This window comes from Neolamprologus brichardi, chromosome 11 (genome assembly GCF_056152115.1).
Source record: "Neolamprologus brichardi isolate AB-2024 chromosome 11, ASM5615211v1, whole genome shotgun sequence".
Classification (NCBI taxonomy): domain Eukaryota; kingdom Metazoa; phylum Chordata; class Actinopteri; order Cichliformes; family Cichlidae; genus Neolamprologus; species Neolamprologus brichardi.
Window position 1 is genome coordinate 11,119,485 of NC_142114.1, and position 16,172 is coordinate 11,135,656.

The 16,172-nt window shown below is 40.2% G+C and overlaps 1 protein-coding gene across 2 annotated transcripts in view; it reads left to right on the forward strand.

The window, feature by feature from the left end:
• Positions 1-13,558, forward strand: part of usp45 (ubiquitin specific peptidase 45) — a 34,223-nt gene extending 20,665 nt beyond the window's left edge. For both annotated transcript variants that reach the window (XM_006794813.3, XM_006794814.3), the window contains exons 9-18: positions 2,524-2,611; positions 5,720-5,801; positions 6,261-6,352; positions 7,067-7,123; positions 7,346-7,477; positions 8,662-9,328; positions 9,850-9,947; positions 10,057-10,143; positions 10,313-10,457; positions 11,636-13,558. In XM_006794813.3, coding sequence (XP_006794876.1) covers positions 2,524-2,611; positions 5,720-5,801; positions 6,261-6,352; positions 7,067-7,123; positions 7,346-7,477; positions 8,662-9,328; positions 9,850-9,947; positions 10,057-10,143; positions 10,313-10,457; positions 11,636-11,766 — 1,579 coding nt within the window. In that variant the 3' untranslated portion in view covers positions 11,767-13,558. The remainder of the gene's footprint in view (positions 1-2,523; positions 2,612-5,719; positions 5,802-6,260; positions 6,353-7,066; positions 7,124-7,345; positions 7,478-8,661; positions 9,329-9,849; positions 9,948-10,056; positions 10,144-10,312; positions 10,458-11,635) is intronic.
• Positions 13,559-16,172: the final 2,614 nt, after the last annotated feature.

The window sequence follows — 16,172 nt, forward strand, 5'->3', positions numbered from 1 at the left end:
ATTAGTGAAGTCAGTAGTTAAAGTAACAATGTTCTCAGAGTGACAACAAATGTTTATTATTTTTAACTGCAATGTTTTAAAGCCGTCTAAGAGTAAAGGATTAATAATATTAAACATGTTGTGTGTGTGTGTGTGTGTGTGTGTTTGACTTGGGGGGAGCTTGTGTGGCCTTGTGTCTGGTACTAACTCATCCGGCTATTAATTGTGTTAGCACCGCAGCTGTTTGTATTGGCCAGATTGAGAGCAGGGCTACAGGGCCCTTCTGCTTTGTCTCCACTGGGATGAACTTCCAGACCTCCTCATTCCCACTGATACCAACCATGCGCATTCATTTTTTTCTTTTTCACTGCCTCTCTCTTTTCCCCCTTTTTTTTTTTTCTGTCTCACGCATTCTCCCCTCTGTTTTGTCTTCATATTTCTCTCTTTTAGTTTATCAACAAATTCATTTGACAAAGCTAGATGGAGGCATTCCTTTACTTGCTGCTCTTCTTGGAGGCTCGCCAGTAAATAACATATGTTCTCTGTACCATCTTCACCCCTGCACGTTGCCTTCTGTTTGCACAAAAAGAGGCATGAAAGACAGAGATTAGGATAAGATGCGAGTATGTGGGGCAACTTTGATCTCCTCCAGATTTACAGGTTCTGACCTGTGTTGAAGAGAGGTGCTTGGCCATTCCTCTCCTAGCTATGGACATCCATTTGTTCAGGGCAATGTGGCAAGGGTGTAAAAAGCTGTTTTGGTCTGAGTGATCTTCCCACATAAGTAGGATTAGGAATGTCATTAGGGGAATGTATTGGTCAGAATTTATATTTGACACACTGCATTCCTTTTTAATAGTTATAATAGGATTAACTGCTTTCATCAGACAGGAACAGGTGTGCAGCATTCCTATTCACAACATTTTGGCAAGCAAAGAAACTTAACATACAAAGATCATAGCATAGCAAAAGATCCACAATGGCCTGAAAGGAGTTAACCCACTACTACGCACTGCCCACCTCTGACCACCCTTAATGTTGTCTAATCAGGAATCTGGCCTCTCAGTATGTGTTATCCCTGTTGAACCAACCTGTCCTTTGGTTATGTGGTTGCCTCGGCCCAACAGGTTGCAGTAGCTCCAACCTTGGCTACCCATCTGCCCCTGGCATCTGTCCTCACATCTGCTTCACCGTGGACAGCCAGGGGTCGGAGCCAAGGAGAGCCTCCCCTCTAACCACTCTAATGGTGTCCATTCGCTTTACCAAGAAGGTTTGTGCACAGCAGAAAGTTGATTTTGTGGAAGTATCCAACATAGAGGAGTGGTGACTTGCCTATGAACCTCTTCTTATATTGCTTGGAGAGCTTCATTGTATTTATTTTTTACTTTTTTATGGATGGAAGAATGGTATTTAAGAAGACTTATTTAAATCTTTTTTTTCCATCCAGTATAATTTTTTTATAATAAAGTATAATGCATTTATAATTTATTGAAGTTCAGTGTAATAAGCAACTGCTTTCACAAAAAGAAGATGTTTAATTTTATCTGAGGGGGACCTGCTTTCACACAGTTTATTTGCTAGTAGCAAATAGGTGTTCATCCTGGTAATGGGGTTACTCAGATGGAGCTAGAGCTCATCTGGTGGTCTGTTCACATTCACTAAAATTGCTCCTCCTACAGTTTTGGTCAGAATATAATCAAACATGTGATCACTGTGTGTGAGTTCACCCAACCTGTGCTCAAGCTCAAGGTTGTTTTTGTGGTTTTATGAGCACCCAATTATGATGTACTGAACAATATTCTATTCAGGCCATTTAGTGAAGTTGTTAACCTAAGATCCTGGATATGACTGTTTGCAAGCGTCCTCGACTTCTCGGTGGATTTTAATTCTCATTATATTGCGCATTAGAGCCAACCAACGACAAGTGGACTTGCAGTTTTCTTTCTGCTCTGCACAAACATTTAAAATCTGTGATTTGTCTTGGGTCATGAGCCTAATGAGCTACTCTGTCATTGATGTTCTGGTTTTAAATCATATCTAGGGACAATTCAAAATGTCTTGTTTGGGTTTCTGCTAACATGACTGTATGAAGAAAATATTCTGTCCACCAAAATAACTTTAACAAATTGTTTGTTGGTCCTTTAAGTGTATAAGCTTTATACTGCGTCCACCTGGATTGTGAAAGGAGGAGTTATAGTGGCAGATAGGATTTCACAGATCCAGCAGTGAAAACTCTTGAGAGACCTTGACGCACGGTTTCTTCTTTTTGCGTGTTTTGCCATGGATTCTAATTGCTTTGTGTTCAGTGGTTTTCTTCTAGACTCGATAACGTGTTCAGTTTTTGTGCACAAACAACAGAATCTTTTGAGTCAGATTCACTCCCATGTTTGATGTTGTCACTGTTTTCACAAACATCCATCCTTCAGTTAGTATTAACTTTGTTTTCTGGGTGGTTTTTTGTTGTTGTCGTTTGTTTATTTTGTTTTTGTTTTTTTTGTTGTGTTTTTTTTTTCTAAAAAAAAATATGTTTCTGTTTTTCTCCAGAGCTCCATGCTTCAAGGGCTACCAACAACAAGACAGCCAGGAGCTTCTGCACTACTTACTGGACTCCATACGAGTAGAAGAAACTAAAGTACGCCTTCATACATAATAGGCTTTCATGTATTTCAATAATCCATATGATTTTTCTAAGCCCAGAATAAGAATTGGGCGATTATTACTATTATTATTGTTACATTATGTTCTTCAATCAAGCACAAAGTGTTTGTGGTTTATTTTTGTCGTCTTCATTCAGGTGCATTTAGAACATTTTGTATGAGACAAATTTGCAGAAAATATGAACAACATGAATACATATTAAGGTTATAGCAAACATTAAGGCAATAGATTTATGTGTTTTAGTTTCAATGTGCTTAGGTAGTGTTAGTTTTGTGCTGACTAGGAAATATGTGATACAAAAACAAGATTTAATTTCCGTCTGCCCCGTAGATTCCTTCAGCCTCCTCTGTTTCGAGATTATCTGCTGTTTTTAGCTCACTTTGTGGAAGTCCCTTTCTGTCCTCTTACATTTATGCTTTGTGATGGGTGTTGAATCACCTGCAGTGTGTCCAAAAATTTACCTTTTAACCTAAATTTAAATTCTGGGGAAGTGAGAATTTTGTTCTTTTTGCCACACAAAACTTGTGTGTGCTGGATCAAAGTTGCTGGCACTGCGGTTCAAGTTTTCACCAAACTCTTGTCTCAAAAACATCAAAGTCTTACAAAGGAAGCTCTGTCTGACTCTGCTGGATGAATTTATGGTACACCCTTTTAATGTCAGAAAAAAAAACAAAAAAACATAAGCTTGCTTCTGGTCATGCTGCTGCTGCCTTCAGTCTTGGATGCTGCAGACTCTTTCAGTGAAGAGTGCTGTTTGGTCTCTGGGTCATGGCCACAGACTCAGCTCTTATTGCCAGTGAGAAAAAACATCAGGTCAGTTAGAAACAGAAGTTGATATTTACTTGTGGAAATGATCAGAATAGGACTTCCATGACTGAAAACAAACCGCACAGCTAAAGGTGGTGATCAGGGAGTCGACCTTGAAGGGGAAAGTAGACAAATTTAATGGATTTTATGTATTGACTTATTTTTTGTATGAGCAGAGTGACAAACATGATCACACCTCATGTCAACATATAAATATCCAAACCTAAATTGGATGGATAACACAAAGTACAACCTCACAGAGGTTTGCTCAAACATTCAGCTCGATTGCTTTAAAAAAATACACATTAGTAAATTGGTGATGATAGTTCAATCTCACATGCTAATAATTAAGTTAAAAAATGCATCGGAATAATTCAGATGGTTGATTTTTAGCTCCAGCGGTATTGCCACTGTGTTTATTTCAAAAGCCATGAGGAGCTAATCATTGTCTTACTTGTTGTTAGTCCTACCAATTGCTCCACATATGCATTATGCTGTAATTCAGTAAAGATCTTAAAACTTATCCTAGATGGCTATCACCATAAGACATTCATCTGTGTTTTTGTGGGTGGCTTTGTTCGCTCACATAAACCCATGTCGTCTTTAGCCAGCAGTTGTGTTCAAACCTTATGGTGCCATGTTTTTGGCAAGCACAGAGAACCCCTGCCCCCACAACCCTTCATGGGGCAATTAGGAGACCCCACAACAGCCCATTGGAGGGCTTAGCTGGCCCCTGTGATCCCACCAGTGGCTGTGTGAAACCAAGGAGGAGAAGTTAGCGGGTGTGTTTAGTGGTCAGCCCCGGGCCCAGGAAAGGGCCACGGGCTCGGCTCCCCTGTTCCCATTCAAACTTGTGAACAGTAACAGTTGTGCCACTTAGGGGACTTGCAAGTGGCATAACCGGCATCATTGTGTGATCTTGGGAAACCCACAGCTGCTGAATGAGCTCCAGGGCCGTCCCATTGTGCTTGAGGGTCGCCCACAGCCTCCTCCCAAACACACATGCACACACACTCATCAGCCCGTCTCCCAATCCAATCAAGGAGGTAAAGAGGGAGGGGGGGGTATGGCCTCCGCTATTCATTGACTCAGAAACTCATTTATGCAGCACATTCAGGGATTCAGTGGCATTTTAGGCCTACATTAGCGAATGCCTTTTTTAAAACTCATAAGTCATACCAGTTACTAATGTTTCTTGTAAAAATCAAAGCATTATTATTATCGCGTGTTCTCAAACAGAAAAACAGGATGCACACATCAATTCATGAAACATTGATTCATTCATAACTGGAATAAACCCATTTGTTTCTTATTTGTGTGAACACACAAATGTAATATTAGTGATAGTACATCCACATCATTGTGTGTGTGTGTGTGTATAAGAGAGCGGGAGAGCCACGATATTGTGTTCACTGTGTGTAGCCAACCTTTTAGAGGCCCTAAGTGTTTGTGTTTAATGGCCATTAGTATCAGAGATCTGAATATGCTAATTTAGACCCAGTCAATTATCACCAATTAGCTGAGATGGGAGGTATTACCCTCCCAGGGCATGGACTGTCCTTCTTTGCCCTGTCTTCATTTTAGTTTCCACCCCTGCACACTTGTACCAGCAACTCTCTTCACGCCTCCCGACCAGATTCCCCTCCCTTTGGCCCATCCTGTGTGAGACAGTGCATGCTGTTACTTTTGGGGGAGAGAGATAGAGAGGCATGGGGGTTGCTGGTAATTAATTAGTAGGAGAGCCACATCCTGGTTTGACCACGCTCTCTGAATGAGGTGCAGACTGGCCAGGCTGGGATTAACAGGGTTTTTTGACCTAAATAGCCAGTGCAGTGTGTGGGTCCCAGGACAATGGGGGCCGACTGGTCTCGACTCAGACATGGACCATGGCCAATTATCTATTGATTGGTGCTTTACTGTGGCTGTGCCTCTTCACAGCTCTCTCACAACACACTCACTGACCATGTCACCTCCAATAAGACAACAACACACACACACACACACACAAACATGCACATTTAATTAAGTGATTTACATGATAACATTTTTGGACAAGCACAATAATTATTTTACACTAATGATGCTTATAATGGGTATACCTGTCAGGCTCAGCTGCAGGCGAGATTGTGATATGTCACTAATGGATGTAATAAAGAGAATTCAAGAAATATCCCCCAAAAATGCATTTTATTTGCATCATTTATATAATTAATTTGATTTATGAATATTACCTCGAATGTGACTTCTAGTATTTTTCTGGTTTTGTTATATGCAGAGGGTGAAAGCGGGCATTTTAAAGGCGTTCAACAATCCTACAGAGAAGACAGCAGACGAGGAGACCAAACGCCAAGTCAAAGGTTCGTATGGAGGCGGCACACGGCAGAGATCAATAGTTCCATCTTGTGGCATTTGGTGGAAATGCAGTTAATTTACTCCTGAAGCAGAGGACAGTTTCATGAAGAGAAGAATAAACATGCTCATGTTTTAGCTCACCCTTCTAGTTGTGTATCCAAAATTTATTGTGTATAATCAGTTATTTATACAGCAGCTAATAAATTTAAATAGTTAATTATGATCTGTGTCACTTGTTTTTTTTTTGACCCATGTTCTTCCTTTGTCTCAGCAGTTAAAGTAGTCCTTTATTTGCACTTTTTGATCTCATTAATTCTCAGTAGTGATTGTAAATTGTGATGCTTAATAGTGTTTAAAATGGAAATTATAGTGTTGAAAATTTTGAAGGTAATCATGTAACGGCAATAATCACAATTTTCATGCATAACTAATAAAAGAAAACCTTTTGTCTTTTTCTCCATCAGCATACGGGAAAGAAGGTGTGAAGATGAACTTTGTCGACCGCATCTTTGTCGGCGAGCTCACAAACACAATCATGTGCGAAGAGTGCGAGCACGTAAGCAAGTGAAATAAAGCAAAGGACCTGAATAGTCGGGAAGAACCAATCAGACACTGCTCTGTAGGGTTTTTTTTCCCCCTCTGTAGAAATAGAACGTATGAAGCACATGAGGGTTGACAAGCTGGCATTTCTTAAACCAACCAGCTCCGACACGAGTCGCTTTTTAATAGCTGTGTAACCTAGTTAGGACTCATTGTGAGACATTTCATGCCTTAATTATTTGATTTTTTTTGCTTTGAATGATTGTCACAGAAGCAGCACTGGTATTTTTCAGTTAGTCAGAAATTGGCAGATCTAACCAGATCAATATCTCTAACCAGAAATGAAAAGACAACAAAACTAAGCAACAAGATTTCTTTACCAGCTGTGACGTCCAGGAAACATTCCAGAATTAACGAGAGGAAACAAATGGAAGTCAGTGGAAAAACAAACATAAATCATTTCAAGGACCAGCTCGAATACCAACGGTTTACAGCAGGCATTTACAGTAAATTGTGGAAGCTTAGGGTGGTTAACAAAGCACATGCCTCTATGCAAACTAAAGAGTATCATTGAAGATGGAGAGCGGCAGGTGTGGAGCTAAGAAAGAGGAGAAGAAATGAAAGCATTTTCAGTCATCTTCTCTTAGACTGCAGCAGAACTATGATTTTAACTGTTGAAGAGATTAAAAGTTTATATCATGACACTGACTTGCAGTTATTTCTCTTTCAGATATCCACAGTAAAGGAAGCCTTCATTGACATCTCTTTGCCCATTATAGAGGAGAGGGTGAGCTGCTGTAAATTACATTCATTGTGGATAATTTAAAGGATACAAATTAACTCTCTGAGACAGTTTGAGCTGGTAGTTATCTCACAGATTGCTGGGTTAGTGGTGCATTTTCTCTGTTTTATGTCTTTTTTAATGGCCAACCTCATCTGCTGAAATCAGTTCAATGTCCTTGTTGAAACTTTTTTTTTCTTTGCACCTCCATGTTTTTGTTGTGCTCAGATATCAAAACCTTCCAACCCTGGTAGGCTGGGGAAGGGCCCCCGGGAGCAGGAGAGCCACACAGCTCACAGTGAGCAGGTTCCTTCTGCAACACACTCTGTCAACAGAAATACCAGGAAGCTGAGCGGACAGGTGAGACTGTTGTACAGGTCTATTCTGCTCCTTTTCTTGAGCATCATCATTATTATTATTATTATTATTATAAATCCTACCGCTGCCAAGAAGGCTATGTTTTTGGTAGTGTTTGTGTGCATGTTGTTCTGTCTACAAATGCAATCGTATGGACAGTTTTGAATGAATTCTCCTAAAACTTTTCCTGGGTGTAGATACGTGTTAACAATCCATTGAAATTTGACCATGAATGGCAACCACCAAGATCTGCAAGACCAACTTATTGATTTATTATCTGCAAATTGACAAAAAGCTGTAGAACTTAGGAACTATGATTCTTACAAGTATGGTGTGTATTGTCAACATATAGAAAGTACTATAAAAATATTACAATTTATTGACCTCCTTCAAGGTCAATAAATTGATCTCAGGGTCAAAGTGATTAATAATGCTATTTAAAGAGCTACAGCTATTTAATACATTTTGAGTATAGTTGATTTTCTTCTGACCTTATATGCATTACAGTAACAGTTATAACAATTCAAATACACGGCATTAATTGTTTTGGGTTTTTTGTTTGTTTTGTTTTTTTAGGAAAAGAAAATAATAAAGTTTTTTTTTTCTAAGTAAAGATTGAAACAATGTCCACATAAATAAAGAAAACTAAAGAATAATTGTACTCATCATCAAGTATATTAAAATGGGGTTCACCAGGATAAATAACAAAACCAAACTACAAACTTCTCAAAGTACCTTTAAAAAGAACAAAGGGAACAAACTGAATATAAAGAAAATGCAATACTGTTCTCTGAAAAGTAAATACTGCCCAGAGAGTGAGCTGCCTTGGCTGAGGTGTTCTCTCTCAGAGTGCTTCTGGTTGTCCTTGTTATGATCTTTTTTCTTTCCTGTTTTTTCTCTTTCCTTTATATGAAAACTACTGTAGGTATTTGGTTTCTCTGACATTGGTTTCTGTTTTTCTAATGCATGATTATGCATTAGATGGACTTGCCTTCAGTATTCATGGGAAGGTGTTGTGGTTTTTGGCTTTTGTGGGAGTTCCTTTAGAAAGACTCTTAGAATGCTTGTGTACAGATATGAGAAAATTTAAATGAATGAGAATTTAAAATAAAAATGCAGTATCCTGCAGAAAGATCAGTCTTCAGTGTGCATGATAATGATAATGTACATGTTCTCACTTTCCACAGAAGCAACAGAGCAGGAGGTCTTCCAGCTCTGTGGAGGAGAAAGGAGCAGGCTTTAGTGGGGACCGACCAGAGGATGAAGGCGTTGCAGGTGGATCAAGCCACTGCGTCTCAGTTTGTAAGATGGCGGCTGCCGGCAGCCTGTCGGACGGCAGCGAGAGAGACTCGGGTGCTCAAGACAGCAGCAATGACGCCGACAGCGAGGCCTCTGAGAGCGAGTGGACGCCACGTTCCTCCAACCAGAGCCACAGCCACAGGCACATGTCTACCCCATCATCCACCTCCACCCTCACTCCGTCCCCTACACCTGTCTCCGCCTCATCTCCTTCTTCATCGTCTTCCACAAGGCAAGGCGGCGCTGTGGAACAGCTAGTTAGCGCCGTCTCTAAAGTCAACCTGAGCTTCAGCTCTGGGGACTGCTCTCCATCTGCACACTGTTCTCCAGAGGAGCACGGAGAAACACAGAGCCGAGACAATCTCCACCATCAGCACCACCAGGGGGCCTTCCAGGCTCTGTCCCACAGTTACACACCCAGTTCCAAGGAGTGCTCCATCCAGTCCTGCCTTCACCAGTTCACCTCTGTGGAGCTGTTGATGGGCAACAACAGGCTGCTCTGTGAGAGCTGCACTGAACGTAGGATGAAGCAGCTGCGCAAGAGCAGCTCAGCAGGTAAAAGAAGACAAACATCTGGAAGCAGAGTACAATGCTTTGAGGATGAGGAACCAGCATATTTTAAATTATTTCCAGATTATTGTACATTTGAATCCCAGACCACAGGTTGTCTATACGCTACATGCAAAATCTTCCATCGGAGTATTCTTCACATTCTTTACAGTTGGTTGTGTGGAGTTGGTATTTTTGTCGTTGTGGGGGGAAAAGAATAAAAACATACACAGAAAATTGTCAGTCCAATCCTGTAGCGGTCCACTTCTTTGTAGTGTGAGTCATAACATACACAGAGCTAAAATCTCAGGCCTTGGATCTGAGGCCTCACTCTCATGAGAGGCTGCATGTCTTCACATATCAGACTGCTGCTCTAAAACGACCGCTCAAGTTTGAACAGACGTCCAGGAATCCATACTGCCCATACTGAGTGGCTGATATTATTTTGGCTTGCTTCTGTGTTTGTCTAAATTACTCAAGTAGTTAATAGTTGAAGCTGACATTACTGTGTTTTTGTGTTTGCATAGATAAGAAAGTGGAGAAGGTTTACACCAGCGCTAGGAAGCAGATGCTCATATCCTCACTGCCTCCTGTCATCACATTGCACCTTAAACGCTTCCACCAGGTAGGCAGCCATAACTCTGTTTTCTTCAGCAAAATCATCAGTAAGTTTGAGAGCAATTGTTGATTGGTGTGTATGTGTGTGTTTTTGTTTGTTTTTTCTCTCCTTTAAGGCAGGGATGAACCTCCGTAAGGTGAACCGCCATGTTGACTTTCCTCTGATCCTGGATCTGGCTCCTTTCTGCTCTGCGTCCTGCAAGGTTTTACAGTTGAAATTTTCTGAAAACTTTCCTGCACCTTCAGATTTTTTCCGTGACTACATCACTTTATTGGTTCCGCTTGTAATGAAAGTCCTTGGTTGGTAGTAGTTTTTTTTTTTAAAGTTCAGTTTTACTTTTTGCTAACCTTTCTTTCTTTTTTTTCCACTAGAACCTGGCAGCCGGTGAGCGTGTCCTCTACAGCCTGTACGGGATTGTCGAACACAGTGGCTCAATGCGTGGAGGCCACTACACTGCATATGTAAAAGTGCGCGCTCCACAGAGGAAAACAGAACAACAGCACAAGAACCTGTCAGGTCAGGGGCCAGCTCTCCTGAGCTCTTTCAAGACCTTCTATCTGTTATTTTGTTTCTGTGTTTTTGTAAGCTTAGTCAGTGTTTTGGCAATAAAACCCTGACTCCCCTGTAACCTCAAAGATGTCCTCCACAAAGAGCAGGTTGAATGGAAGTTTTTTGTGTCCTTTGGAGCCATGTTTTTCTCTTTCCCTCTTTCATTCTCTTTTTATATTGTGTCCAGGTTTGCAGAAAAGCTGAAAAATAGCTGAAAACCTCAAGGAAGAAGTTTTCCTTGCTGCTTCCAAAATATTTTGTTAAGAAATGATGTTTTACAATAGGAGCTTTTAGTTGGCGATGACACACAGGTCTCACATCTTTACAATGAATGCTGACAGACTGGTGAATCGAGCAATTTCTTATCTTAAGGCCTTGTGACATCTCTATTAAATGAAAGTTTTGTCTTCCTCAACATTTCTTCTTTCTGCTCTAGCTGCTCAATGTAAAAGTATTAAAGTAACTTACTACAATAATTTCATTTTAACTCAGCTAAGCTTGAAAGTATTATTTTGTATATATAATCATGCTTTGCTTTTTTTCTTGTGAGAGTAGTTGGTAAAAAAATTAATCTTATTGCCAACATGTCTGGCAATAAGATTGCCAGACATGTTGGCAATAATGTCTGGCAACAGACATTATTTTTAAAAATTTTTAAAAATGTGTTTTAATTAAAGACTTTAAAAAGTATTCAGGTTTTTTATATTTATGCAGTCTTGCTGCTATAACACGCAGGTAACAGCAGTGACTTAGCCTGTTGTAATCTGTGACCTTGTTATTTGAGGCTTTCTGTCTGCTTACTTGATGGCACTGGTCACTTAGTTACCATAAATCGAGTGTTGTAAGCTCTCAGAACAGAGTTTAAAATGCCCCTTGTGACATTTTGAGGGTTATATAAAGTTTCATCCATTGTAACATATAGAAAATAAGAAGAGCACAATGAGTCCACTTTGAGCTAGTTTCAGCACTCCTGACTGGCTAGCATTATTTTAGCTTTGTTGCTATGGAAGCATGAAGTGACAGCTTGTCCCAATATTTACTCCCAGTAACCCAGTATCTCCTTGTATTTCCACCCCCCGACTCCAGGAGGAGCCTTTGTGCCTCACGATGTTGACACTGTGGGTTTTGTTTTTGTTTTTTCCCAGGTGCCAGGGACACCTGCAGCAGCTCCCAGGGCCAGTGGGTGTATGTCAGCGATACCACAGTTCAGATGGTACCAGAGTCAAGGGTACTCAACTCTCAGGCATATCTGCTCTTCTATGAGGAAATCCTCTAACATGACAGAAGAAAGTATTTATCTCTAGAAAACCTCCTTTTGCTTTGTGTTGTTTTTGCAGAAGCCTGTAAACTCCTCTTACTGTATCTTTGGGTGTTTTGGAGGCAAGAAAAGGGAAGGATTTCACTGTATACACCTTTGTATTACTTAAATTGGCACCTTTAAATATTGTAGATGTATAAAGGATAAAAGGATTTTATTTTGTGGCTTAGAGATTTTCATTCATGTTCTGTTTTTTATTATTATTAATATCATCATTACTATGAAAAGCCTGCTCTTTAAAAAGAGGCTAGGTGAAAACCAGAGTGTTATTGAACCTGAGCTGTTCAAATGTTACGGTCTGTCTCAGCCACAGTCACGTGCCTGAGATGTAAAATGCATGATAGTTTACTACTATAACTAACTGGAAGTGGCAGGATTTTACTGCATGCTAACCTGTACCCGGCGCCTATGAGTTGGTGTCAGTTGCGTGTATTTGTGTGGGTGAGTGAGCGAGAGACCGGTGAATGTAGTTTGAAGGTGCTGTGTACCATTTTCACATCAGTAAATGATCGCCAGCTTAAATCAGACTTGGTAGTCTGGTTGTGTTATGAATGTAAATGCTCCGCACAAAATATTTGAATTGTGAGGCAATGGCTTCAGTGAGAGCGTGATCATTTGTGACAGTAAAGACGAATATAGACGAGGAGGAGCCGAGAAGCAGCATTCTGTGGAGTTCGCTGGAATCTGTGTTTGTACATTTGAGACATCCAGTCTGAAAAATCAGCCTTGGCTCTGTTGATGCAGGATACACACTGGCTTAACATACTGACTGAAGTTGCCACACAGCACCTTTAAAGAAGTAGCACAACATTATTCTACTTCGGCCTTTTTCAAAAGGATTGTTTTCTTAAAATCAGAATGTATAAATGTCTGACTATCAGTGAATTGAATTTGCCAAAGACAAGTTTGGTTTTTTTATTTCTGCGGCAAGTTTGAGCCGAGTTTCTTTAACATACTCTCCCTCAAGGTCATCGGTGTAGTTCTCCCCCCGCAGGCAGGCGCACTTGATGTTTATCGCATCAACAAAGCACTTCTTCTGCCTTCATTGTATTTCAGCTCCACCCGAACACACGAAAGTGTCAGACAAACAGTCAGCACCACAACAGACTTGCTCTTCATTCTCTAATGCCATGAATAAGCTTGAGCATAAAAGAAGAAAAAAAATGAGAGAAACATGTTAGAAAACAGTTTAAAGGCTTAAAAAAAGGCTAATAAGAAAAACTTCTTTCTGTAATGTGCATGGGTTGATGTTCTAATGAATGTATTGCCTATTCTTCAAATGTCCATGACAAATGACCTGTTTTTTGTTTTTCTATGAAAATATTTTAGATTCAACTACTTTTATTTCTCCTGCTTTGCCAAACGATTAGACAGAAAAGAGATCAACGTATGCATCCGAGTTTATAAATTATGTTCGCCTGCGACAGAAAAAATACAAAATCTGTGCCTCTCTTCACGGTTAAGAAACCCGTGCATGGTGAGAAGACAACTTGCAATCATATAAAGAGGGATATGCGTGGGTTATTTATGTACAGTATTGCTTACTGTAAGCAAAAACAATACTGAGTGTATGTAATTGTACATATAAGACAATACAAAACTCATGGTGCTCCAGGCGTGCAGGGTTATCCTCCTCAAGTCAAATTCTTGCTCCCAGAAAAATATTTAAATTTGCTTATGGAATGAACATAAAACATAATGTATAAAAAATAAACCTAATTTATGAACAGTATATTCAACGATATTCTTTTTTGTTTCTTTAAGCTTTTCTTGTGCAACAGCTCTAGTAGTAGAAAAGAAATCACAATAGATTTAATGTTTTCTGCTGCTAAATTGGTGTCATGCTGGGTTTTGTTTTTTGGGTTGTTTTTTTTTTTTTTTACTCCAAGCAAGATGTCGTCGACAGTCTCCCTCTTCCTATCTCGGCTGTCACTGCGGATCCCACGGTGCCACGTTCAGCCAGTCTTCGCCCGTTATCGGCCGTGACGGGTGCAAAGCAGCACTGCTTCAGAACATGTCGGGAGCTGGTGAAAAGGAGGTGGGTGTGGAATCAGGAAAAAGGGCAACGTCCAAAGACATTCGCCCCGCGCGTTCTCTCACTCCCACACGCTGTGACATCCCGGCCGTGCGGCTGGAACATAGAACATGTTGTCAAACCGCCACCAAACAAGACGAGTAAATCTTTTCTGAAGTGCGTTTGTCTATTTTTAAAGGGGGGCTTTTGGCTGGAGGACATGCTGCTGAGGCATTTGATGTGATTTAATCTCGTGTAATGAAAAGCGCCCTCCCTCTGCATGAGACAGTTTTAAGAAACTAATAAGGTGCTGCTGTGGAGCTCGTCTACCAGCAGTGGAGGTTAAACTTTTACTGCTCTCACTGTCAGCCTGGCCCAGCTGCACACCACGCTGCACATGCACTCGCTAATGTATAACACGCTCAACACGTTTTCACATGGAAGCATTCACACACTTGGACTGCACACGCCTCAGGCTTTGTTCTTCACAGGACAAATGCATCAACCTATACCAACAGAGTACACGATAGTATTAAATAACACCTGCACATGACCTCTTCGAACACACGACATGTTCTCATAAAGTGCTTCAGTTCTGTTTTAGGAAAAAAAGTGGGCTCCATCCAGTCTGTGTAATGCTGGAGTCCTGCTGATTATGGCTTAATTTATTCATGCCAATAAATAAGTCTAAATTATGCAGCTTGAACCTCCAGAATGACACGAGCACCTGTTTATGCTCAGCAAATGGCTGGATTCCCAAATGGACACAGCAGGTAAAATAAGTATTGAAAGCATCACCGATTTTAGTTAAAAAGAAAAAACATTTCTAAAGGTACTATTGACATGAAAGTCTTACCAGATGTTGGTAACAATTCACACAGGGGAAAAAGTATTGAATGCAAAGAAAGGTACAGAAAAAACTGAATCAGCAAGTGTTTCAAAGGGGGGGTAGCAAGATGATGATCCCAAACACACCATCAGGGAAACTCAATGACGCAGCCAATCACCTGACCTGAATCCAACTGAGACTTTATGGAAAGAACTAAGCATCCTGTGTGTGCTCCAATTGTGGGAATTTTGGAAAAACTGGTGAATTTGATGGCACCATAACATCACATCAACAAGGTCATGGGTTTGAATCTCCTGTGTGGAGTCTGCATGCTCTCCATTTAATGCCTGGGTTCTCACCAGGTGCTCAAACTTCCTCCCACAGTCCAAAGACATGATTGGGGTTAACAGGTGATTCTAACTTGGCTGTAGGTGTGAGCTTGAATGGCTGTCTCTGCTCTGCATCAGACCAGTCATGGGCTGGATCTGTCTGGGTGTGTAGCTGGGATAGGTTCCAGCCCAACTGTGACCTTGAAATGGTTAAGCAGGAGAAAATGAATGGAAGAATTTTCAGAATATAAATATGTCTGAGTTATTTTTTTTTTATGTGAACACCAACATTGCTTCATTCTTATGTTACTCAATATTATAAACCTTCAACTGGTGCTGTTTGCTATTAAACCTATGATACTCCCCATGATACTGATGCTAAAAGTTGGTTATTAAAAAGCTTTGTGAAACAAAACCTCTGCCACTTGGTTTGGGTGTAAAATTGATTTGCTTGCCATTTGTAACAGCGTTTTACAGCTGTGCAAATTTAATGTGGGTATCTCCTGTACTTAAGAAGTAATAAAGGTGAAAAATACTCAAAAAGAGAACACAAATTAGGAAGAACCAAATTTCGACCCAGCATGTTGAACAATAATAAAATATTGAAATGTGACATGCACAATCTGTGGCTGCATACAAATCAAGTGTTTGACAATGAAGCGTTTCATTTTAAATGTGTTATTGGGGGGGAAATTTCAAGCTAAGAAGCCTCTGATGTTAAATGGCTGTGGCTGCTTTTTGTGCAAAATATTCATTCATTACAAATGAATTATTTTCTGCAGTTTTTTTAAAAACTAGTTAAAATGATAATAATAACTGATGATCTATACTTTGGAAACTATTAAAATATAAATGTGCAAGAAACATCTTCAGTTCTAGTCTTTGTCAGATTACCTCTAAGCCTCATGAGCTGCTACACAGACATAACCTCCACAGGAATGAAGCATACAGGACTGATATTAGGCTAACCTGCTTACAGCCTTATACTGTTTTCCAGCCGTTTTGGTGCTGAGGCACATCAAAGATCCAACCAGATCACCAAAGTCACCATAATGATTGTAAATAATAGAGATGATCTGATATGTTTGAGTGTTTGACTTCATATTATCAAAATGAATAACGAACCGTGATGGTCGTTCAGATATGTTGGGTTATTTAGTAATAAAAACAGGTGCTGGTGTACATGGTACAA